General features: G+C 38.3%; 1 protein-coding gene across 2 annotated transcripts in view; it reads left to right on the forward strand.

The window, feature by feature from the left end:
* The window catches only part of PDE4D (phosphodiesterase 4D), a 972,033-nt gene that overhangs the window by 159,164 nt on the left and 789,707 nt on the right, over window positions 1-23,162 (forward strand). Inside the window, exon 1 of one of the 2 annotated variants that reach the window (XM_068990576.1) lies at window positions 10,958-11,223. The exons of the other annotated variant lie outside the window; for it this stretch is intronic. Within the exon in view, the coding sequence (XP_068846677.1) occupies window positions 10,958-11,223 (266 nt within the window). Of the gene's footprint in view, window positions 1-10,957; window positions 11,224-23,162 lie in introns of those variants that run through there. 2 annotated transcript variants of the gene reach the window in all.

A 23,162-nucleotide genomic window follows, 5' to 3' on the forward strand; every position in this document is an offset into this window, starting at 1 on the left:
AGAGGAGTACGTCAAAGCTGTATATTGTCACCTTGCTCATCTAACTTTTATGCAGAGTACATCATGAAAAATGCCCAACTGGATGAAGCACAAACTGGACTTAAGATTGCTGGGAGAAATATCAATAACCTGAGATATGCAGATGACACCACCCTTATGGCAGAAAACATAAAGGAGCTAAAGAGCCTCTTAATAAAGCGAAAAAGCTGGCTTAAAACTCAACATATGAAAAATGAAGATCATGGCATCCAGTGCCATCACTTCATGGAGAATAGATGGGGAAACAATGGAAATAGTGACAGACTTTATTTGGGGGGGGGCCTCCAAAATCACTGCAGATGGTGACTGCAGCCATGAAGTTAAAAGATGCTTGCTCTTTGAAAGAAAAGCAATGACAAACCTAAAGAGCATATTAAAAAACAGAGACATTACCAACAGAGGTCTGTCTAGTCAAAGGTATGGTTTTTCCAGTAGTCATGTGTAGATGTGAGAGTTGGACCATACAGCTTTCCTAAGCTGTACGCCAAACAACTGATGCTTTTGAACTGTGCTGTTGAAGAAGACTCTTGAGAGTCACTTGGACAGCAAGGATATCAAACCAGTCAATCCTAATGGAAATCAGTCCTGAATATTCATCTGAAGGACAGATACTGAAGTTGAAAGTCTGTACCTTGGCCACCTGATGCAAAGAACTGACTCATTGGAAAAGACCCTGATCCTGGGAAAGACTGAGGGCAGGTGAGGAAGGGGGTGACAGAGGATGAGATGGTGATGAGCAGGGAAGCTTGGCATGCTGCTGTCCATGGGGTCGCAAAGAGTCAGACATGACTGAGCAACTGAACTGACTGACTGAGCTTCCTTCTTCAGGGATCACCATAGGAAGTGGTTCCCTCAGTGGATGGCTCAGGAGGTAAAGAATCTACCTGCAATGCAGGAGATATGGGTCGGATTCCTGTGTTGGGGAGACCCTCTGAAGGAGGAAATGGCAACCCACTCCAGTATTCTTGCCTGAAAAATCTCATGGACATTTTTAGGAGCCTGGTGGGCTGGATTCCAAGGAGTCATAAAGAATCAAACACAACTGAGCAATCACACAGGCAAGCACATTAGGGAGTGGCCGCAGTCAGATGGCTGGTAGATGGCAGATATTCTTTCCCTCCTGAGGTCCCTCAGTGCTCACCAGTTCACCCTTGTGATGGCTGCAGTTGTTGATGACTGTGACATCTTTGTTTACTGATATGGCAGGAAATATTCCGTTTCTCTCTGAACACAGCAAAGAGTGAGTCTTGTGTCCCCAGATATACAAAGATCAGTATCCTCATCATACATGTAGAACCTAGTTACAGCATTTGTTCAATTAAATGCTTTCAGATTAATTAAATCATATCCTGGAAAGAGTCTATTGGTCTTAAATAACTCTTTAAAGTTCAATAAATAATACAGAAACAGGCAAAGAATTCTACCACACTTGTTAAATAATCTGTTTTTTCAACTTCTATCAAGTCTTTTTTTTCTTCATCTTAAAATGTGGATCTAATATAGCAATATTTGCTTTTAGAATTCAATCTTTTTGAATGTATATGCTCATTTGAAAAAAAGTTTGTAAAAGTTACTTACAATTCATTATTTATGAAAGTATCAACAACAAATTTAAGCCCTACACAAATAGCTAAATGTAAATTTAAAATAGCACCACCTAAGTGCAAGTTAATTGCCCTTATTTGCTAGACTTAAATTGCCAAGTATCTCTACTTATTTTTGTGGCTGGATACTTATGGAGTGATCCATGAACTGGCATTGACGGCACCTTGGAACTTTGGAAATCCAAAATCTCAAGCTCCACACCCCAGGCCTCCTGAATCAGTATCTGTATTTGGCATGGTCTCCAGGTGATTCTTCGATATACTAAAGCTTGAAAAATAATCATGTAGCTTTCAGTTGCCTTTGCACATCCTCTCATTGACAGTCCCATATAGAGCCACGCTTCTCTAACTCATTAGCCTGTGGATGGCCTTTCAACCACACTCTTTATAGGGTTGTCATTTAGACTCACAATCCAGCTAGCTCATAGCCTCTCATAGCCTCTGAAGATATTTGATAGCTATCTCATAGCTTCTGCTAAAGTGTGCCTTTTACAAGGGGAAATACACCAATTAAGGAGAAGGGTGGGTATAATATCAGGGCAGGAGCATAACAATTACCTTCAGTCTAATAGAAGATTGTACCAGGGCAGCAGGCTTCCCTGGTGACTCAGCAGTAAAGAATCTGCCTGAAATACAGGACACCACCTACAATGCAGATAGATGCAGGTTCAGTCCCTGGGTTGGGAAAATCCCCTGGAGAAGGAAACGGTAACCCATTCCAGTATTCTTGCCTGGGAAATCCCATGGACAGAGGAGCCTGTAGGGATATAGTCCATTGGGTTGCAAGAGTTGGACACGATTTAGCGAATAAGCCACCTTCACCACTAGGGCAGCACCTGAAAGCATTCTGTTTGACCGCAGTTCAGTGGGAAAAGAAAGTAGCATAACAGAAGCCAGGGAAGCTTCATATTATCTATCAGCCTTGCTCAAGAAGATGTTTGTAGTAAGTCCAGCTAAGTGTTTCTGGAAATACCCACATGCTGGAAGATGCAATAGCTTCAGAGCCAAGCAAGCCTGCTTTAATAAATCACATTAGTATATTAAAAACTATGTAAAAGCATATCACATTAGCATAATTAAAGCATATTAAAAGACGTATTAAAGATCTTATTGTACGGAAGCCTCGAAACCTATTTAATTATATTCAACTCAGCCACACACACACATATATATTTATCACAAAATGCTTTTTATCCCCACGCAACACTCATTAAAATTGGCCAAAACTAGTCTTTGTGAAATGTGAGTGCACACGTTTCTCTTATTGCCCCAAAGTTGCGATAAGCCCTGAAGTTTTGGAAAATCCAGCGTTATGTAACAGTGAATATATCTATCTCTGTAGTTTCACTATCTTAAAACAATGCTTTGATTCCAAATATTAAATTAACAGCCATTGCTTTCCTACTCTGTCTCCCAAGCTGTGACTCAGATGTCAGAACAAATTTTTTAACCTAGTTAGGGAAGGAATTTTCTTAAGTTTCGGGGCCATAAAAGCATTAGTAAGACACCTGGTTAGTGCAGCACACTCTTATATTCCATCTTTAATATCTTAAATATTAAATTTATCTTTTCCATTTCTCCTTTAAAAGCACCGTCTGTGGCACATACCCATCACTCCATGCAAATGCAAGAGGCCATAGTGCCTCAGGATGCACTTGATAACAGTTTTTATTCAGTGGCAACTAAAGCTTGCTGTTGAAGAGAACATCTAATTTTCTTTATTTAGCATTCTAAAACCCTAGTCAAATTACAAGACTCTTAACTAGAGAGCTAAGTTCCTGTGAAAGTGAAAGAACTTGTTCAAGGTGACCTACCTGTGTGCTCAGTCAGGTCCAGCTCTTATGACCCCATGGACTGGAGCCTGCCAGGATTCTCTGCCCATGGGATTTTCCAGGCAAGGACACTGGAATGGGTTGCCATTGCCTACTCCAGGGGATCTTCCCAACCAACCCAGGGATCGAACCCAGGTCTGCATTGGCAGGCAGATTCCTTACGACTATGCCAAGGTGACTTAGTTGGCTAATTACAAAACTGGGACCAAAACTCCAGTTTCTGTGATATCTTTTGTAAAGCATCCCACAGGAATGACTAAGTTTCAGAAGGTAAGAAGCCTTTTATACCTTCTTCCAAGGTATAAAAAGTATCATCTCTGAAAACAACTTAGTTATGAGGGATCATTGTCTAAATATGTTAAACTTAAAAAAAAAAACAAGTCTCCAGCTACACTTATAAACCTCTGTGTCATGGACTTTCCATGAAATAAATTTTGTCTCCTAAAAACCATATCCAAAAAGCAGAAGGACTGAAACAGATGTTATGTGTCAGGGTCAGAGGGTGGCTTTCTAGTTATATTATGCTAATTAGAGAAAGACTTTAAAACTCCTTTCCTGGGGCCAGTGGGGGATGGATACAGAGACTGAAAAATGAGATGAGGAAATTTATTCCTTGGTGTTGAGATTTGACTAGATCACTACTGTATTCTATTCTTGTGAGCTCGGGAAATATGTTGAATTTTGTTCACTAACATGTCTTTATGTGGACAAAAACAGCAAAAGGCTCTGAAGGTCTACCCAAGTTCATTTGTGCTCTGGAAAGTCTCTTGTTTATAATACAATGGATAATTTTGGCGAGTTTGGAGATCTTTGGTTATGAAGAAATACCTGTCAGAGCCTCAAAATACCATTACTAATGGGCATTGATTGGGGATACATTTACTGTAAAAACTTGGATATACTTTCACTTCAAAAGCTTGTAACAAATATTTTGTACATATTAGTTTTCCCCATATCAAATTGTGTGAACTCATTTTGCTAAGAATATCTTATTAATTTACTTGACATTTTTTAAAAACACAGTCTATTCCAGTGATTACAATGCATGGGCCCTGTTTTTGAACTATCTGCTTTAAAATCCCAACTCTATTATCTACTGGGTGTGTATGACCTTAAGGAAGTTTTTAAATTTTGGTGCCTCAGTTTTCTCAACTTTAAAATGAAGGCAGTAGTGCCTGCCTCATTAGAGTGATGACAATGACCAAATTAAGTAGTGATGCAAAGTGCTTGCACTTAGGGCATTTGGTTTTGCAAAATCTAGAGAATTGCTCCCAAGAAGGCAATGGCACCCCACTCCAGTACTCTTGCCTGGAAAATCCCATGGATGGAGGAGCCTGGTAGGCTGCAGTCCATGGGGTCGCTAAGAGTCAGGCACGACTGAGCAACTTCACTTTCATTTCTCACTTTCATGCATTGGAGAAGAAAATGGCAACCCACTCCGGTATTCTTGCCTGGAGAATCCCAGGGACAGAGGAGCCTAGTGGGCTGCCGTCTATGGGGTCGCACAGAGTCGGGCACGACTGAAGTGACTTAGCAGCAGCAGCAGCAGCAGAGAATTGCTCATTCAGTATGCTAGGGGATAATCCACTATAGATAGAGTAGAATAGGGGATTTTTTGGTCTGCAAGTTAAAGGCAAAAATGGCTAGCTATTCTTCCCATTGAAAGAAGACCCAGAAATATCAGATACTGTGCTTAAATTTTAGTGGCCATCAGAACCTATTTTCTTTATTGAAGTTTGGCTAATACTTTGAACATTCTAGTGTTTCATTTTAGCAGAGTAATCAAGAAGAATTCTTTTCTAGTAGTGGAAGCTTTTTTAGGTGACTGTATCAAGAGAAAAGGAGGAATCTTACCTAAACTGTATTGCAGGTTTATTATTTTTTTTTCTCAGAAATAAAATGAACATGCTGTATAAATGTGGCTGGTATAAGTTGTGCCTATAAAAAGGTAACTTTTCTTTCAAATTAAATGTTAGTTTACTCTGTCAATAGATACATCCCTAACATTTAGCTTTAATCTGGGGGTGGGGTGTAAGTCCATTGACTAGATTTAATCTAGAAACAAAGCCCATGTAATCTTTCTATTAAAATGAATTGAGCTTGAAAAAAGACATTGTCTGTGCAAAATGTAGCTCTAATATAAATCAAGCAATTATATTTTCTTTGGTTCAATAAGCCCTAGATGCCTTTTTTTACATTAACAGCCTTTTGATGATTAATGTAGGTGAACTACACTTAATTTGATGAACTATATAATTGATTATGATTATTTTTTCTCTTTCTTTTTTAAATTACAAAAGTATGATAACACATGTACAGGAGACTTGGAAAATACAGAACAAAGTTACATATAGTTCCACTATATACTACAATTTGCTTTAAGCAGTAAAGCCTTCTAATTCTTATGTGATCAGCCTCTTTTTCTATTTCTACACAAATTTATATCGAAACAGAACTGTGAAGATAAACAGCCTTCAGAATCACCCTTCTCCAAATTATAATACATAATGCCACCAAATTTATCTTATTTAAATCTCTCTATATATTATTTAGCTACATCCAAAATAGATAACTTTTACTCACTTTTCCACAGGAGTCTAAAAATCCAACATCTCTCACCTCCCCTAGACTACTCACTCCCAAAAATATCGTGTTATTCTTCTTCCACATGCACTTTCTTTCAAGGCCTAATTTAAGTCCTGCTCCTTTTTTGAGTTATGGTACCATTGGTCTAAATATATTTTAGTTACTCCTTTAAATCTTTGAGGCACCGATTGTTTTTATTACTAGTTTGACACTTATCATTTATTTTCTCTATTGCAAGGTTTGTATATATCTTCTATTTTCAAATAGATACTTTCCTGTATTTAATCTCTACTAACCAGCCCAGTACCTAATAGATGTTCAACGATAATGATGATTTGAAAGCCTTGTTATACAATGTTCACAAGGATAACATAATTTTATCATACGAATAAATTCTAAATAAAAATAATCACAAGAAAAATAGAAAATATAAATTATATATATTTAAATGAAAATATAAAATAATTTTAGAATATATTATTTTGTAAATTAGAAAACTACCATTTCATTTGAAATTCAAATGAAAACACCTTACTATCGAAGGTACACAGGCACATAGATGAAGAAACACTGAGGAATTCCACCTCGATCTGCCCTCACTTGAATAACATGCCTTTGTAAGAATTTCATGACTTGGCATGTTTCAGGTTGTCACCGTGCATGTCCTGAGTAAAGCCAAGGAAAGAATTTAGTGTTAATTAAACCAGGAGCTCAGGGCACTCAGATTCCTATTTTCCATCATCAATTTTAAACACTGAATTTGCTTTCCTTTTGGGGTGATTTGATATAGAATTAAAATAAGAGACCCTGGCACTTCATAGACAAAACTCTGTTGTGCATTGTTTGAACCAATGACTTTGGGTAAGTTATTTTTCCTCCTTATGCTCTCTTTGGTTAAATAGTGTTAATGACATAAAACCCTAAGAGTTATTACAAGAATCAAATGAAAGGCCCTGGCACAAAGTTGCTATCTACTAAGTGTAAATATCTGTAAGTTCCTTGTATCATTGAGTGACAGGTTTCATTTACTGGGTATTTACTTTGTACCAGGCTCTCTTCATATACTTTGTATCATGGGTATTAACGCATCAAATCTTTGCAGTATTCTTATGCAATAGCTATTATTCTTATTTTGTTTCACACAGGAGAAACTAAACCCTGGACAAGTGAAGTACACAGCTAGTAAATATCATATCTGGGGTTCAAAACATGCTTTGAGTTCCATACATATGTTTTTAACAGTTGAACAACATAATCTCTCCCACTATCAGATAATTTCCACGGACCACATCCTTTAGACAATATGAAAACATGAAAAGCAGTCTCATTTTAATGCACTATTTACTTAACTAAAACATGGTTGGGGGAAGTATACAATGCATTCCGTAGCTGAGTATAACTCATTTTAATTTATCCATTCTTTTGAATTAGCTGTGCCATTGCTCCCTTTGAATTGTAAGAAATCCAGCCTTGTTTGTTTTTACCTAGGCAAGGGCACACTTTTAAGTCTTTGTCCCATAACCTGTACAAATCTTATTTCTTATTTGTGTTGCTGCTTATGAATTATTAATTAAACAAATGTTTTCAAGGATTCCAAAAAACCTGAAAAAACAGATTTTGAAAATCCACAGAAAAGTATCAAGGAAAGTTTGTATTAAGTTGAGATGCAATCTGCTGTTCTAGGCATGGGTGCTTTTATCAAAACATTTTGCCCCACTTTCAAATTTCCACTCGTTAAAATCTAAGGCCTTATTTGGTTGTCACAGTACTGTGTTTTTCAGAAAAGTTTCTGGCAGCTACTTTTGAAAAGATTTTGTTTGAAAAAAAAAAAAAAAAGGAAAAAGCAAGCTCTGTAGTCCTCCTGTTGGAAGAGTTCCCCTGACCTTCTGCATTATTATAGAGAATTGCCTATTTATCCAAACCTCCTCCACCTGGTTATCGTCAAAACTTTACAATTTGTGCTTCCTAAGGCAGTTATTTTCAAGCATGATTTTGTAACACTGCAGGATCTTGCAAGCTATTTCAAGGAGGTGGCAAATAATTCTCAAAACAAAATTAATCCTATTTTCAAAAAGGAACATGCATGTCATATAACGTTGGGGGGGGCATTCAGGAGGGTAATTGTACATGTCAGGAAATTGAGTAAGTAATGACAGAATATGGCACCTGTATAGAGGTAGCCAATTCTGTTTCTACAGTGGAATCTTTTAACATGCACCAAGTAATGGGAGATTTGCCAAATGCCTTTGTTCTATCTTAGTCCATGTTTAACCATGATTCTCAATGAGTTTTTTTGAATAGAATAGTATTATATCTTCTATTTTAGCTTAGTTGTGATTATCTACAAAGTGCCCAGTGTCTGAGCATCCACATTACAGGCCAAATATGAGAAGAATAACTTGTAAATATTTCACTCCTCTTAAGTAAAGGTCACTGAAAGCAAACACTAGAACCTAGAATCCTCTGAACTCAATGAATGTCCCAATATAGATCCCATAGCATTCTCAGTCCTATCAATACCTTTATTTGATCACTGAGAAACACTTTTGTCTCCTTAGAGCCAGCCTTTTAAATATTTCCAGTTTCCAGGCTCTCCTCTGGGTACCTGGGCTACACTTAGTCCTGTCAGTTGCTTTGCATTTTATCGATTATCTTTAAATATTGTAATATCCTAGGCACTCGATAGAGTACCTAGCACAAATATGCCCATATGAGTTTGTTGAATGAAACAAGTCTTTAGAGAGTGGCAATTTTTTTTTTTTCTTTTTGTCATGTCAGTTTACTACTTATTGGGTTTTTTTTTTCCCTTCACTTTATCCTGTTATATGAACTTTTTATATCTACAAGCCTGAATAGGTTTTATATCTACTAACTTCATTTGTTTTTAGTTTTGAACAAGACTTGCTTGCTAATTCCTTATTGGATTTTCATGTTTTAATTCTTCATTCGGAGTGATCTTTTGTGTTAACTTCCTTTCCATTAATTTTTGATTCCCTCCGTCCAAGCTGTACTGCACTCAGCATTCTCTCTTCACTCATGCACACCATTCTCGTTGTATTTTTTCTGCGCCTGATAATCTCACTCTGTAGGTCTTCTGGTGTCTTTTTCTGAGCATAGTGTAGTCCTTTCCATTAAATTAGGATCTCTTTGAATGTAAGCAGGTACTCCTGTTTTGTACAACTTCTAATGTAATTGAGGCCCTCAGCCCATTTTTCAGAAATTTGGTATCATTTTAATTATTACGTATACCAAATTTTCTGACAAAGTCAAGGTACATGTGTTCTGTTAAATTATTATAGGTACAACAAATGGTGGCCCTGGGGTTATATGGTCAGATCCTCAGAGTATCCTTTTCTGTAACATTTTAAATGAAAGGAATTAAAACTTCAGGTGGAACAACCAAGGAAGGAAATAGGAGGAACTACTTTTAGAATCCACCTAACAGTAATTATAGAAACCAAAAAATAACTGGATCAGACTACTCTGTTTTCTGTTTTTCTGAATGTATTTCCTAACTCCTTCTTAAGTTATTGTGTTTTAAAGTTTTTAAAAATATTATTAGATCCTGAGAAATGTGCTTTGATTTCCATCTTGAACTGTCTGTAGCATCACTAGGCTGCTGGGGACATCTATAATCAAAGGTTTGGATTCCCTTTCAAATGCATATCTGAAGCTTGTACTTCTGGTGGCCATATAATGAGATTTAACAGGCTTTATTACCTACTTACTTGAATTGTCATATTTAATTCTTCTTCCAGTAGCAAACTAAGTAGGCAAGAAATAATTTCTTCTATTTTAAACCTACGTTGAGTGAGTTTGTAGAAGCTATTCTGATCACAAATAAAAATCTTATATTAAAAACAACTGAGGAAATGCCTATGGAAAGCCAGAAAGCTAGATTTATTTCTTTTATAGTTGAATAAAATGTCTATACCATAAGCAATAATTGAAACTTTAAAAATCATTTTAAAATCCCCTTATGAAAGCAGTCTGTTCCTCTGGAGTGTCATCAGTTTAAATGCAAAGATATAACAAATACCATTTGGGGCTATAACTATGTTATTCCACGCTTTGAAAGGGCCTTCATTAGGCTAAACGACACAACCTGTAATATGTTCCATATGTAGTATTTTGAAACCTTTTGTTTGGTTTCTAACTAGACAGAGAGGAAAAGAAAGAGTCCATTTTCTCCTCTTGGGATTTATCTTACAAGGTCCATCAGATGGAGCTGAGCAAACCGGGAACTATTTCTCCTTGTCTAGCTCCTGTTTGTTTATTCCCCCCTTATAAAAACCGAGGGACTAGCAATTTCTTTTATGAACGGGGACCAAAGGGAGATAAATAGACCTTGCGGGAGAGGAAGGTCAGGTTCAAAGTTTTTCTTTCTTCTGGATTCAGGAATAAGCAAATGAAAAGACTGGCCAAACAACAGGCAGCAGGCATCTGATGGTTAAACCCTAACCGCCCCCCCCCACCCCTCCCCTCCCCGCGCCCCGGACTTTTTATGTACATAAGCAGAAGTCGCTGGAGCAGCTGCGGCGCATTAGTTCCAATAGTTTAGCAGGCTGTTTCGTAGCGCTGACAAAAGCCTCGCTCTCTGTGGCTTCCCTCCATGTTCCTCTGCCCCGCGAGCTCGGCGGTGAGCCTTGGCAGGGGATCGGCAGCGGAGGGGTGACGTTCGCGAGGCTTCCGCCGTGGAGTGTGCTCGCCTCCCCTGCTCCCAGCCCCGTCTCCGCCGAGAGACTGAGGCAGGCGGCCGAATGAACTAGCAGCGGTTGGCTCTGACCTGCTTCCCCGGACCTCTCCCCGGGAGCCCGAGCGAGGCAGTCACTGGAAAGAGGCCAGGCAACCACGTTGCCCTGGATCACTGCCAAGTGTACAAAGTTGACCGCGAAAATGGCTCAGCAGACGACAAGCCCGGACACCTTAACAGTCCCTGAAGTGGATAATCCGCATTGTCCAAACCCCTGGCTGAACGAGGATCTTGTGAAATCCTTGCGGGAAAACCTGTTGCAGCACGAGAAGTCCAAGACCTCAAGGAAATCGGTGTCTCCCAAGCTCTCACCCGTGATTTCGCCGAGAAATTCCCCCAGGCTCCTGCGCAGGATGCTTCTCAGTAGCAACATCCCCAAACAGCGGCGGTTCACCGTGGCACATACGTGGTAAGGTTTGCACGGATGAGCAGACATGGTGGCCAGGTGCCTCTGGATGATTTTTGCTCCTCCTGCCTTTCACTTTAGGGGAAGGAAGGAGAGTGGAGGACTGTCTTCACTCTTCACCCATGATTTATCAGAAATAATCTACCTTAATATAAATCCCACAGATGTCCAAGTCAGGGCAGAAATCCTTGAGATTGGTAACAGGAGCCTTTGACATGGGTGGTGCTCCAAGTTCAATTCCTATTGCAAGTTCCTACAAGAAAACTGGATTCCAGATGTCAAATAAGAACGCAGGTTTTTTCCCAATACTGACATGGTGGCGTTTCTTTGATTCCTAAGCTAGTAGCCCTGCCAGATCCTGCAACAATCTAGGGAGAGAAAGGACCAGAAAGGAGAGAAGAATATCTTAGTTTGTTCTTCTTTCCTGCATGACCCTCTGATTCAACAGAGATGTGTATGGAGCGTGTGTGTGGGTGGGTGTGTAAAATAGTGTGTCCCAGTAAAACCCCTCCTAGCTACTGACTTTAGTATATTTGTAATCTCAACGTGCCTTTTCAGTGGGTTTAGGAATGCCAGTGCAAAAAGTTTCAGGCTGGTACTTGGCAATATTGCTCTGTTCTTCACCTATGAATTCTCTGACTGTTTTGTCAGTATTTTTATTTGCTATATGCATGTTTTTATCTGCTATAATAGGTGACTCTGTTTTATGCGTATGGTGCCAGCTAGGTGTCTAGACAATTCTTGGTATTTTCATGCTGTCATAAAACAAATATTAAAATAAATCATTGCGTGAGCTTATTATGGTGTTTCTGCCTGAGAAGAGGCAATTCTAGGCTATGATCAGAGAAAGAGGGATCTGTGATACACAGTTGGTTAATTTCAGGCAGTGGTAAGTTCTATACACTACTCCATGTTTTGGCAAAATGAATATTATGATGAAGAAAACAGGCATAACAGAAAAAAAATAGTGACTGACTGAATAGAAAAAAAGTTGAAACTGACTGAATGATTTTTATACAGCTTTTCCACAGAACACGAAAAAGTATACCAGGAATGGATAAAACAAAACGAACACCCCCCCCCCAAAAAAAAATAAATCCAGAATCAAGACTTCTAGGAAAGAAGCAACAATAAAAGGAAAGAATCAAAATCTAAACTTAAGCAACATGACCCTACCCAGGCGTGCATTCATGTCAGAGATGAAAACAGCCAACAAAGGAAATAAAAGGCATGACCCACCCAAAGAAACGTCTGACCTTAGAATTGCCATTTTAAATAGCTAGATCTTTGATCTGGGAAGTGTTCTTATTTTCCCCAAGATTTTAACTAAGTGGTATTTCTAAGTTTAGTTAGATATAAGGCTCCTAAAAGAGGCAAGACAAACATTGAATTTTTCAGTCTTGCAAAAATGATGGAAAAGGATGACTTCTCTCTCAGGGAGATATTTGTGAAAAAAATTTATCAGAGATAAGCAGTGAATGAAAGGTGTAGCTGAACTCTGGGAGATGCTCTGAGGGAGAGGGATGGCTTGAGATGAAATATCAAGTGCCTGAACAGGAGAGCTGGCTGGAGTTCAGAAAGGGTCAGAGCCAGAATTTGGGCATGTGCTGTCCCTTTTAGATGAGATGCCTTTTAAATTATAGTTCCTAAAGTGTACCTGTTGCTGAATGGGTAAGCCTCCACGCAGACACTTCATTTCTATTGGAGTGAAGCAACCTCAAGTTCAACCGAAGGTTATCGGAACTATTTGGGCATGTTGAGATGTAAGGAAGGCAGGAAATCTCATGAAAACAGGCTTTCTTTTGAAATTTCTGGCACTTCCTTTTCTGATGCTGTTTGGAGAAACTCCAAGAGTACAATTTCTGCCAATCCTTCGTTGTGGTGTCTCCGCCAGATGAAGGAGATGTTGAAAGAGCAATGGAAATGAGAAAGAAAAATCGTGATATCAATTCTCAGTAACTTGAGGGCAGACAGTATCCCTCATGGAAAAAGCATCCGGCAGGGCAGTTGGAAAGAGTACTTCACATTTTCCTTTTTGGTTCAACAAAACCCAAAATGTTCATAATACCCATGGGTGTCTTTTGACAAATATCATTCCATCTGTGCTTTCACTTCTTGGACTAAGCATGACCCAGAATTTAAAAAGATATATTCCAAATTGTGCTGATTATACACACACACATACACAAAAACATATTAATATCTAAACTGTCACTACCACCACTATGGTCAAATCCTCTTCTCCTCTTAAATTAGATCATCAGTCATTTAATTACACACCAGGTGTGTCTCTGCCTCAGAATGTTTCCTATGCCTGATACTCCCTTCCATTCAATATGCGTATGTTTACTACCTACTGAGTCCAAAGTGTTTATCTTGTACCTACTGATTACAAAGTTGAACAAGAGCTATTCCTTGGTTTCAAATTACTTATACTACAGTATATATAAAAAAATCACACTGGAAAGCATCTGATTAAGATAATCACTTTGCTCTACAACACACTCCCCAAATCGTAGTGGACTGACACAGTAAATATTTATTTCTTGCTTCTGCTTCTTGTGGGGAGCTAGCCTGACCTGGGTAGTTCAGGGACCCTGGGTCCTATTATCTTATGGTTCCGCTATTGGTAACACATGGTTTCCAAGTTTTCAGGCTCCACTGAATCAGGGAACAGCACAGAAGATGGCATTGGTGAGGTTTTATAAGGCAGTTCTAGAATTTCACCCATTGCTTATCCCAGGATTCCTCAGAAAGAAGTCAGTTCTGTGGCCACGTCTAACTTCCAAGGAGGCTGGGAAACCTGTCTCAGTCCTGTTACCAAAAAAAAAAATAATAATAATAATGTGCAAGTCGCTCAGTCGTGTCCCGACTCTTTGCGACCCTGTGGACTATACAGTCCATAGAATTCTCCAGGCCACAATACTGGAGTGGGTAGCTTTTCTCTTCTCCAGGACATCTTCCCAACCCAGGGATCAAACCCAGGTCTCCCGCACTGCAGGCGGATTCTTTACCAGCTGAGCCACAAGGTAAAACAGATGTGGGTAATGGCCAGCCCATGTCAGTCACAATGTGCTAATGGCTATTGGTTCTCCCTCTATACCATAGTTGAGTTCATAGAGTAACATCTGTGATGAACATCTCTGCAGACCTCCTGGATGAGGATCATACAGAGCAATTCTGTTCTTTGACAGGTCTATTGACTGGGAAGTCCTTGCTTATATACAACTGAAAGCTCCTTCCCTGCCATTGTCATTTTTGGTTCTTGGATCTGCTTTGGAAACCCTGTAGCTTCAGTCTCTCGTGTCTTCCATAATTTAGACCTTAAGGCAAGAAGCTTGGAGTAACCCATCCCAGGACCCTGCTCTACTCATCTTGACAAGCCCATTAATCAACATAGTCAGTGTTATCATGCTTTTTAAAAATTCTTCTCTTTTCTTAACTAAACACCCTAAGTTATTTCATGTTTATCTGCTGTATTTATCAGGTTGATCCTGGTTGTTCTTAACCAGGCTTCATTTGGATTTTCACAAACTATTTAAAGAATAGTTTACTGAAAAAGACATAATACTCCATGTGCCATGTGACTCTTGGACAGAGAGTATCTGAGAAGTTAAATTACTTACATTAAAATTTGACTTCCCATGTACAAGTTACTTACTATAGGCTTATTTCACTGGTACCCAGTTTCCTGGGATTCATAATAGTATTCACTTGGTGTTGTGGTTTTATTAAATACATTTATGTATAAATTAAAGTGTTTTGCATAGGGACAGATACTTAATGAGGGTCATTGTAAACTAATATTTCCTTTATTATGTGTCCTTTAATCCAGTCTTGCTCAGGCTGAATCTTAAAGCAGGATGTGACTTAGTTACCAAAGGACTTTCTTGGTAGCTCAACTGGTAAAGAATCTTGCAATACAGGAGACCCTGGTTCAATTGCTGGGTCAGGAAGATTCCCTTGGAGAAGGGATAGGCTACCCACTCCAGTATTCTTGGGCTTCCCTAGTGGCTCAGCTGGTAAAGAATCCACCTACAGTGTGACCTGGGTTCCCTCCCTGAATTGGGAAGATCCCCTGGAGAAGGGAAGGGCTGCCCATTCCAGTATTCTGGCCTGGAGAATTCCATGGACTGTATAGTCCTCTGGGTCACAAAGAGTTGGACATGACTGAGCAACTTTCACTTTCACTTTGGTGACTAAATAACAACAACCTCATTTTAAAATGTTTACCCTGTCAGTTTTTCGTGGATGGGACAAAGCTTTAAGTAACAGTTACATCCCTAGCTAATGTTCACTGAGTGCTGGTGCTCCATCTGATGCCATGTGTCAGGTTAGGACCCTCTTGTGTTCATACTTCTCACCGCTTTGTTTTTCCATTTTTACTTAATATCTGGTACTTTGTGGTCTAGTCATTATAGATGAGGCTGTGTTTTCATCAGTGTGGGGAATTTCCTGTTATGTCAGCATAAATGTCACTGGAATTTCTGGTGAAGAAAACTTTCAGTGTAAGTTTATTTCAGGAAAATCTTTGTATTTTTCATGTTTTTTCCTCACTTTACCCTGGGTGCTATGCACCAAATGAAGGAAAGTGTTCTAGAGTGTGTTTTAGGCAATAGGATTTCTTCGGGCAAGATACTGTCCAGGTAATACGTGTCTTATCTTTAAAATTTCTGTGGTGTGTGTGTTTAATTACAGCATATCCAAAGGTAGAAAAAGCACTTAGCAACATCCTTAAACAACAAAATAATTCCTTTAGGTAGATTTTTGAAAGGCCTTTTTTAGGAGGCTTTTAGAAAATCTTCAAAGATTTTTAGGGAGCTAGATAAGTTTTTTGGACCATAACTTTTGCTTATTATAAACTTTACTAGGCATTGGCTTTGGATATAACATTGCTCATGTTTAAAAGTAAAAATTTGCTTTCTTGAGTCATAATTTCTTCAGCAACTATAGTTGCTTTTAATGGTTGGTTGTTGTTTAAGAAAGAAATGCACTATAAATTTTATTCAAGTTACAGAATGGGCCAGAAACCCTTTATCACCTACAAAGAAGAAATCCCACGTTTAGAGAGTTTATAGGTCCAACACAAACACAACCCCATTCACAAACACACCCATACACACCCAAGTAGTTTTTCAAAGCTGTTATTTAGAGATTCTATTTGAGAACTCTCTCCTTTGTTCCAGCTCTGTTGTTTGCCCATCTTAACTTTAAGGTTATCTTTTCTCCGTCACTTATAGTGGTGATACCCAGAGAAGGGCATTGCTGGTGCTGCCCATTGCTGGAGCTGGAAACTCGGAGGTGGGGTCTCGCTAGTGTGAAACAAGGAGGTGGGGAGGAAATTTCCTGGGGGAGAGTTTCTGAGATGCACAACAGGAAGTAATGCCAGCAGGGTAGGTGGGGCCAGATGGCTGAACTGTGTCCCTGGTGTAACTGGCTGTGTGCCTCCCCTGGAAATCCTGGGGCACTGCAAGTTAAAAGGGACTATAACTTTTGAAAAGTCTGATTAACCTTTCCTAAAATCAGAAGACCTCAGGAAGACATTCATCTTAAAGAACTTGTTAATCACTTTGTAATATTAAAGAAATTCCTGGAGGATGAAATGACAACCCACTCCAGTATCCTTGGCTGGGAAATCCCATAGACAGAGGAGCTTGGGGGGATATAGTCCATGGGGTTGCAAAGAGTTGGACACGACTGAGCAACTGAGAATTTAAGAAATTCCAAAATAAAAATGTGACAAATAGTAACTAAAGAAAGTGAAGAAAACAGTGAACTAACATCTCAATTTATTACGCCTATGTACTTCCTGTGACCTTTGACGTTTATCTTAAAGAAGTAGAAGATATATTAAGTGTGTCTGTGCCAAAGTCATTCTACTAGTGGTGAAATTACTTTCAAGCAAAACAGCCTTTCTAATAAACTTGGTAGAAACGCTGAATGAGAAAAAAAAAATTGTCTCAAAGTTCATTAAAATAATTTTTAAAGTTATTCTTTATTCTTTATATAAGTATCTTTATAAATAACAAGCTCTTGTGAGATTACTGAATTAATTGAGCTTTGGAGCTTCAGTACATTTTTTTGTTCCTTAAACAGAAAACTACTAAAATTGTTCTTCAAGTAGCAGTTTCAGGAAGAAGTTTTACTGTCACCAGTGTGGCAAAGTTATATCGTTTTTTAAATGATTTTGCTGCTGGGGGGGCGGGGGGGGGGAACCAAAGCAAAACATGTTTTAAACCATGAGGAGTTTAACATAGCAGAAGTCATGTATTTCCAGTTCTGTGGTCACTCAATATTGGACCTTAATTACCAACCTTTTTAAATTGTAGACTCTATTCATAAGTCATATGGATACAGAGGCATTTGATATTTACAAGTAAAAATTGACTAATTAAATTTACCACGTGATAACAAACTAAGTACATTTAAGATAAGTAATTAAAAACCAGTTCCAACTTGCTGTTGTAAGTTAGTGAGGTGTATGCCTCATGGGTAAAAACAGAGGATAGAGCAGTTTAATAATTATGTGACTCATAAAAAGGCTTCAGGGCCTTCAAGATGAATGGTATTCACTCTAGAACACCATCTGGAAGCCATGATTTGGGGTAGGAAACGTGGAAATCTGTGGATAGAATAAAAAATTGAATTTAAAATTTTACTGCATCTTCAACTATGTACCATCTTAACACACCAATCTCTTCTACCATATATACAAAGCAGAAGAAAATCATTTCATGTTCAATTTTAAGGACATAAAGGCTATCTAACTATCTCAAATGAAGTACTTATTCTCGAAATGAGATCTTGAGTTGATATCAGAAGGAATTGTTTGATTTCACTTTGGACTTAAAACTATAGGTTCATAAAAACACACCTTTATAACCTGAGACTTATTCTAACAATAGCGTGGTGGCTCAAATGGTTAAAAATCTGCCTGCAATGCGGGGAGACCTGGATTCCATCCCTGGGTAGGGAAGACCCCCTGGAGAAGGGAATAGCTACCCACTCCAGAATTCCATGGACAGAGGAACCTGGCAGGCTATAGTCTATGGGGTCTCAAAGAGTTGGACATGACTGAGCAACTTTCACACGTATATAAAAATGATTTAGCTCCTGCTGTATGTCAGATACTTTATGTACGTTAATCCTTCAAAAGAAACAAGCTTGAATTTAAGTATTATTAGTTGTATTCTACATATGCAGAGGCTTAGTCCCAAGGAAACTGGTACATAATCAAGATCATTCAGCTAGACAGCCATGAAATGAACTGACTTAAAACTTGAACTAAGGTTTGCCTAACTCTCCATCCTGTGTTCTTTCAGCATTACTTTCCTTTGGGTTAAGAATCATGTTCACATTTATTTGTTTCTCTACCCTGCTTATATATGGAACCTGTAACAATGGATATACAATGACTTTACGAAATGGTGGTTAGTTAACAGAAGGGGAGGAACAGAGCCCTTTCTTAATGTGGAATCTCAGTTTACCTGTTTAACACCTGTAGCTCATATGAATGTAGCCATCTTTTTGTTTCCATAAAAATATATGTGTGAGTAGGAGAAATATATGTCCTTGGAGAAGGAAGGTTTTAAGGTCAGCAGAAAACATTCTGATATAGAGTAGTTTTAGAATAAGACTGGGATCAAGACAAAACCAATTAGAATATAGTTTCATTTTCAGTGATTCAGAGAAAAAGGCATGAAAGACTTGAATTCTAAAGAAAAAGATCAAGTCAGAAATCTATTATGGTTAGGTTCCGTAAGAGCCGGTTGGAAATGATGGTCTGCAGGCTCAAGTCACTAAGCAACAGAGCAGCACATTGCCTAGTAACCAGAGCTGGCAGGCTGACTGTGACTGACCGGGTGGCTAGACAGGGGGACCACAGCCCATTTGACCTCAAAACACTCTCCTTCTAGTCATCTGCCAGCCTTCCTGCCCAATCCCCCCATTTTGGAAAGGCCTCTTGGACTTAACAGGAGATCTGCTTTCATAATGGAAATATCTCTGGGACCAGAAGTAAATGCTGTCTGTCTGTCTTCTTTAAAAGGGCATTTCTGAGATTGTTTTCTTTGGGTCAGTACATCATAAATAAAATGTAAAGTTTAATGAGAGGAAAGAAAGTGAAAGTGAAAACATTGGGATTAATGGCTCAGCTTTGGGTTTTCATGAGCAAATATGTACAGGGCCAAATTGCCTGACTTCATTTGGTGAGATCTATCTTGAGCTCTGAGAGCACAGTGTTGCCATTTATTTAACACTTTCTGTCTTATGCTGTCTTCTTTTTCATGTGTGTCTTTTGACTGTGTAGCTGGAACATAAATTCCTGAAAAGTAGGAACCCTCACATGAATCAATCTTTGTATCCACTGTGAGGGGCTATGCCACCTGTATAATATGCATTTAGTAAATATTTGTTCTTTAATTGCTGTTCTCTCTTTTGCTGTTGTTCTTACGCCAAACACCTGGGGAGATCTATAACATTCCAGTCTAGAAGTCTTGGTTATGTTGTGCTTGATTGCACAATAGTGGAAAGAAGTTTCAAACTGAATGATTAACCATATTTTGGACTTTGTTACCACAACTCTGTGTGTATGAGTGAGTGTGTGTTCTGGATTTACACAAACCTTGGCTAATATGATTTGACTTTAGTATATCTGAATGAATTGGTATATGATACTGTCACTAATTTTCAACTTCAGTAACTTTTAGTTTATACTTTGAAATAATTTATGCCTGTTGTATTCTGAAAAATATGTAAGTATATTTATAATTCATGGTGAATTACTGAATAACTTGCTTGTTAAACTCTTATGACTAGTTCTTATGTCTTATAAGTCATAGTGATTCAGTTATACACAAGACCTAGGCTTATAAAAGAAATGAGAAGATTTTGAGAAATTTGAAACAAGCAAAAAAAAAAAAAAAAAAAAAACCCAGAACACTCTGCATAGTTGTTTTTTGTTTGGTTTTGGTTTTTTAGTATGAAGTTTGGAGAAATTTGAACTGATGGAAACAAAGCATCACTTCTCCAAAGTAGATCTTCAGAATAAGTAAAATTGAATAATAGAAAAAATTTTTTGAAGAGATTTAGCATAGACAGTTTATTTTAATGTAAATGTTTTGCTTAAAGTTCATGCCCACTTTTACCTTGCAGTTCTTTCAAACCAACTGATTTCCTTTCCATTATTCTTATGAGATAGCACTCTGATTAAATTAACTATAATTAAAATAAAGTGACTTTGTATATTTTAATTATTAGAGTACATAGGGCTTTTTTTCATTTTCTTATATAGCTGATTTCACATTTATATAGATAAATGGTAAGTGTGTATTGTTGAGCTTTTTAAAGAAAGCAACTTTCTGACTAATAAGGTTATTTGGATTATCATTTCTGCTTGTTTACCTTCTTTAGGTTTATAGTATTTGTTTTACTTCTCAGGGTGATTTTTTTTTATGGCTTTCTATTGAGTGGGTGCCAAATAGAACAGTGTGTGATTTATTGGTAGTAATAACTAAAACATATATGAATTGGAGGCTGATGACGCACAAGGCCAAATGCGAAGGCTCGCCTCTGAATAGAACCAGGTTTCTTTAATAAAGCCCTCTTACAATAACAATAGCAGGGTCATTAATGGTGTGTTCATTCCTGTATCACTTGCCCAGTTTAAGGTACACCTGTGGATCATTTGTACCATGTTGTATTTAATTTTTTTAGTGGATTTATATTTTTATTTAAAGGCCTATCTGTTTAAGCATGAAGCCTTATATCCTTATTATTATAAATTGGAAACCAGTGTCACTTATCATATGTAGATGATAACTGGGCAAAAATGCAATTGAAAAATAAAGCAGGTTAAATGGACTCAAGTTAAACTAGATGCTGTGACCTGCAGTGGTTCTGAGCCTGGGGTCTGCTCTCAGCCTAAAATGGCAGTTAGTGAGTAATGTAGAATTGTGAAAGGCCGATGGAGTCCTTCTCCTTAAGGTAATAAGCATGACTGAAAGGGATTTGGAAAGAAAATAACCTCATCATTACATTCAACGTTTAAATTCGATCAGTGACATCCCCTATGCTTCAAGCCATCTTCGTGCGTCAGATGCTCTAATGTTTCAACTGAGTGGTCCTGAATCACTGACATTTTCACTGTTGGAAGAAGGGCATCTGTTTTTGAAGGACATTTGTTCTTCGGGTCTGAATCCCTTAGTTGGTGGTAAACACACTGAACTTGGATTAGGTAATTCCAGTTCTTAAGCAGAAAGTCAGGTATTGGTACCCTGTTTTTACCACCCTATAATTATTGGTTATATGGCTAAACGTCCCCTGAGGGCAAAATTGTCCCCAGTTGAGAAGCACTGATCTAGAACCACTGATCACTTTTTTCACTAGTGTATCCCTAGCACAGTCTTGTTGTGATACAGAAAGAGGGCCCAAAATGTACTGTCTGCTCCGACTTTGCTATTCACTTACTATGTGATCCCAGGGGTATTATTTCAACTCCACAGATCACAATTTGGTGCATGCATAAAATGGAATTATGGTTAATTCATTCCTTACTTCTTAGAATTATTTAAAAATTCAAATGATATACTTAATGAAAAGACTTTTTGAAAAGAATAAAGTGCTTTTCAAATGTCACGTAAAAAGAGTCTTGGAGGAACACTGAGGGTGAGCTGAACCTCCTAAAATCCAGGAGCTTAATTCATCTCCTACTGTGTGTATGTAAATTGCTGTGTGGGATGCTATTGGGGTGTTGTCTTTGCTCTCTAGGGTTGTGATCAGATGGAGATAGAATATGATTACTCAAAATAACCATAAAGCATTAGTAGTTGCCATAACTAAGTACAAAGAGTGGTGGAGTTTATAGGAAAGAAGAAAGTGTTTCCTGTGGTGGGAATCATAATAAGACTTGAGGTGGAGTATGACATAGAATAGTCACAAAGAAGGCCCATACTGAATTTTTACTTAGATTATATTATTTAAATATTTATTTATTTGGCTGTGCCAGGTCTTCGTTGCAGCTTGCAAGATGTGTCTTTAGTTGTGGCATCCAAACTTCATTGTGGCATGCGGGATCTAGTTCCTTAACCAGGGATCAAACCCATGCCCCCTGTATCTGGAGCGCAGAGTCTTAGCCACTGGACTGCCATGGAAGTCCTTTAGATTATGTTATTTGATATTCATGGCAACTTAGTTAGGTTTAGGTTTAATTATCACATTTTACAAGGAGGAAAGTGGGGCCTAGAAAAGAATTGGATGTGAACATAAAGCCTAGAGGAGTTGAGTAAGGAGAGAACTGGAGTGAAATATGGAAGGACAGAAAGTGGCAGGAGGTAAGTTCTTTTCACCAAAGGAACAAGATCAACCAATATGGGGATTATATGGGGTTTGAGTGAGATTGGGTACAGCTTAGAGTGTCTCTGCAGAAGGTGACTATAAATGTAAGTTGGAATCAAGTTTCAGAGGTCAGCTAACATTCTCTCTCTCTTTCTCAGACACCCACACCCATACTCATACATATATGCACACCAGGGATTCATATGCTTAAGTGAAACATGATTAGTTTTATCTTTCTCAACAGCTTTACTCCAAATAAAAGAAAGTGACATTTTGAATTATTACCCTGCCCCAAGCTTGCTAAACCACAAGTGTGTGCACTGAACACTTAAGGATTGGAATGTGAGATTTAGTTCAATTAGACCAATCTAAACCATCCTTCAGCTACCTAATGCCTTCTACTCCTTCTAAGATAATCCTCCAGAAAAAGAATACATGGTTGTATTTCCATTGAAATGAGATGTGTTAATTCCACCCGTGGCACTTTTGTTCTGATGCACAGACCAGAGACACTATTTATGTGAGGACTCTATCTGCCTTTTCATTAAATTGCATAAGAATATAATGCTTAAAACATGCCCAGCAAGTCTGATGGACTGTATGCAGAA

This window comes from Capricornis sumatraensis, chromosome 18 (genome assembly GCF_032405125.1).
Source record: "Capricornis sumatraensis isolate serow.1 chromosome 18, serow.2, whole genome shotgun sequence".
NCBI classification, from domain to species: Eukaryota; Metazoa; Chordata; class Mammalia; order Artiodactyla; family Bovidae; genus Capricornis; species Capricornis sumatraensis.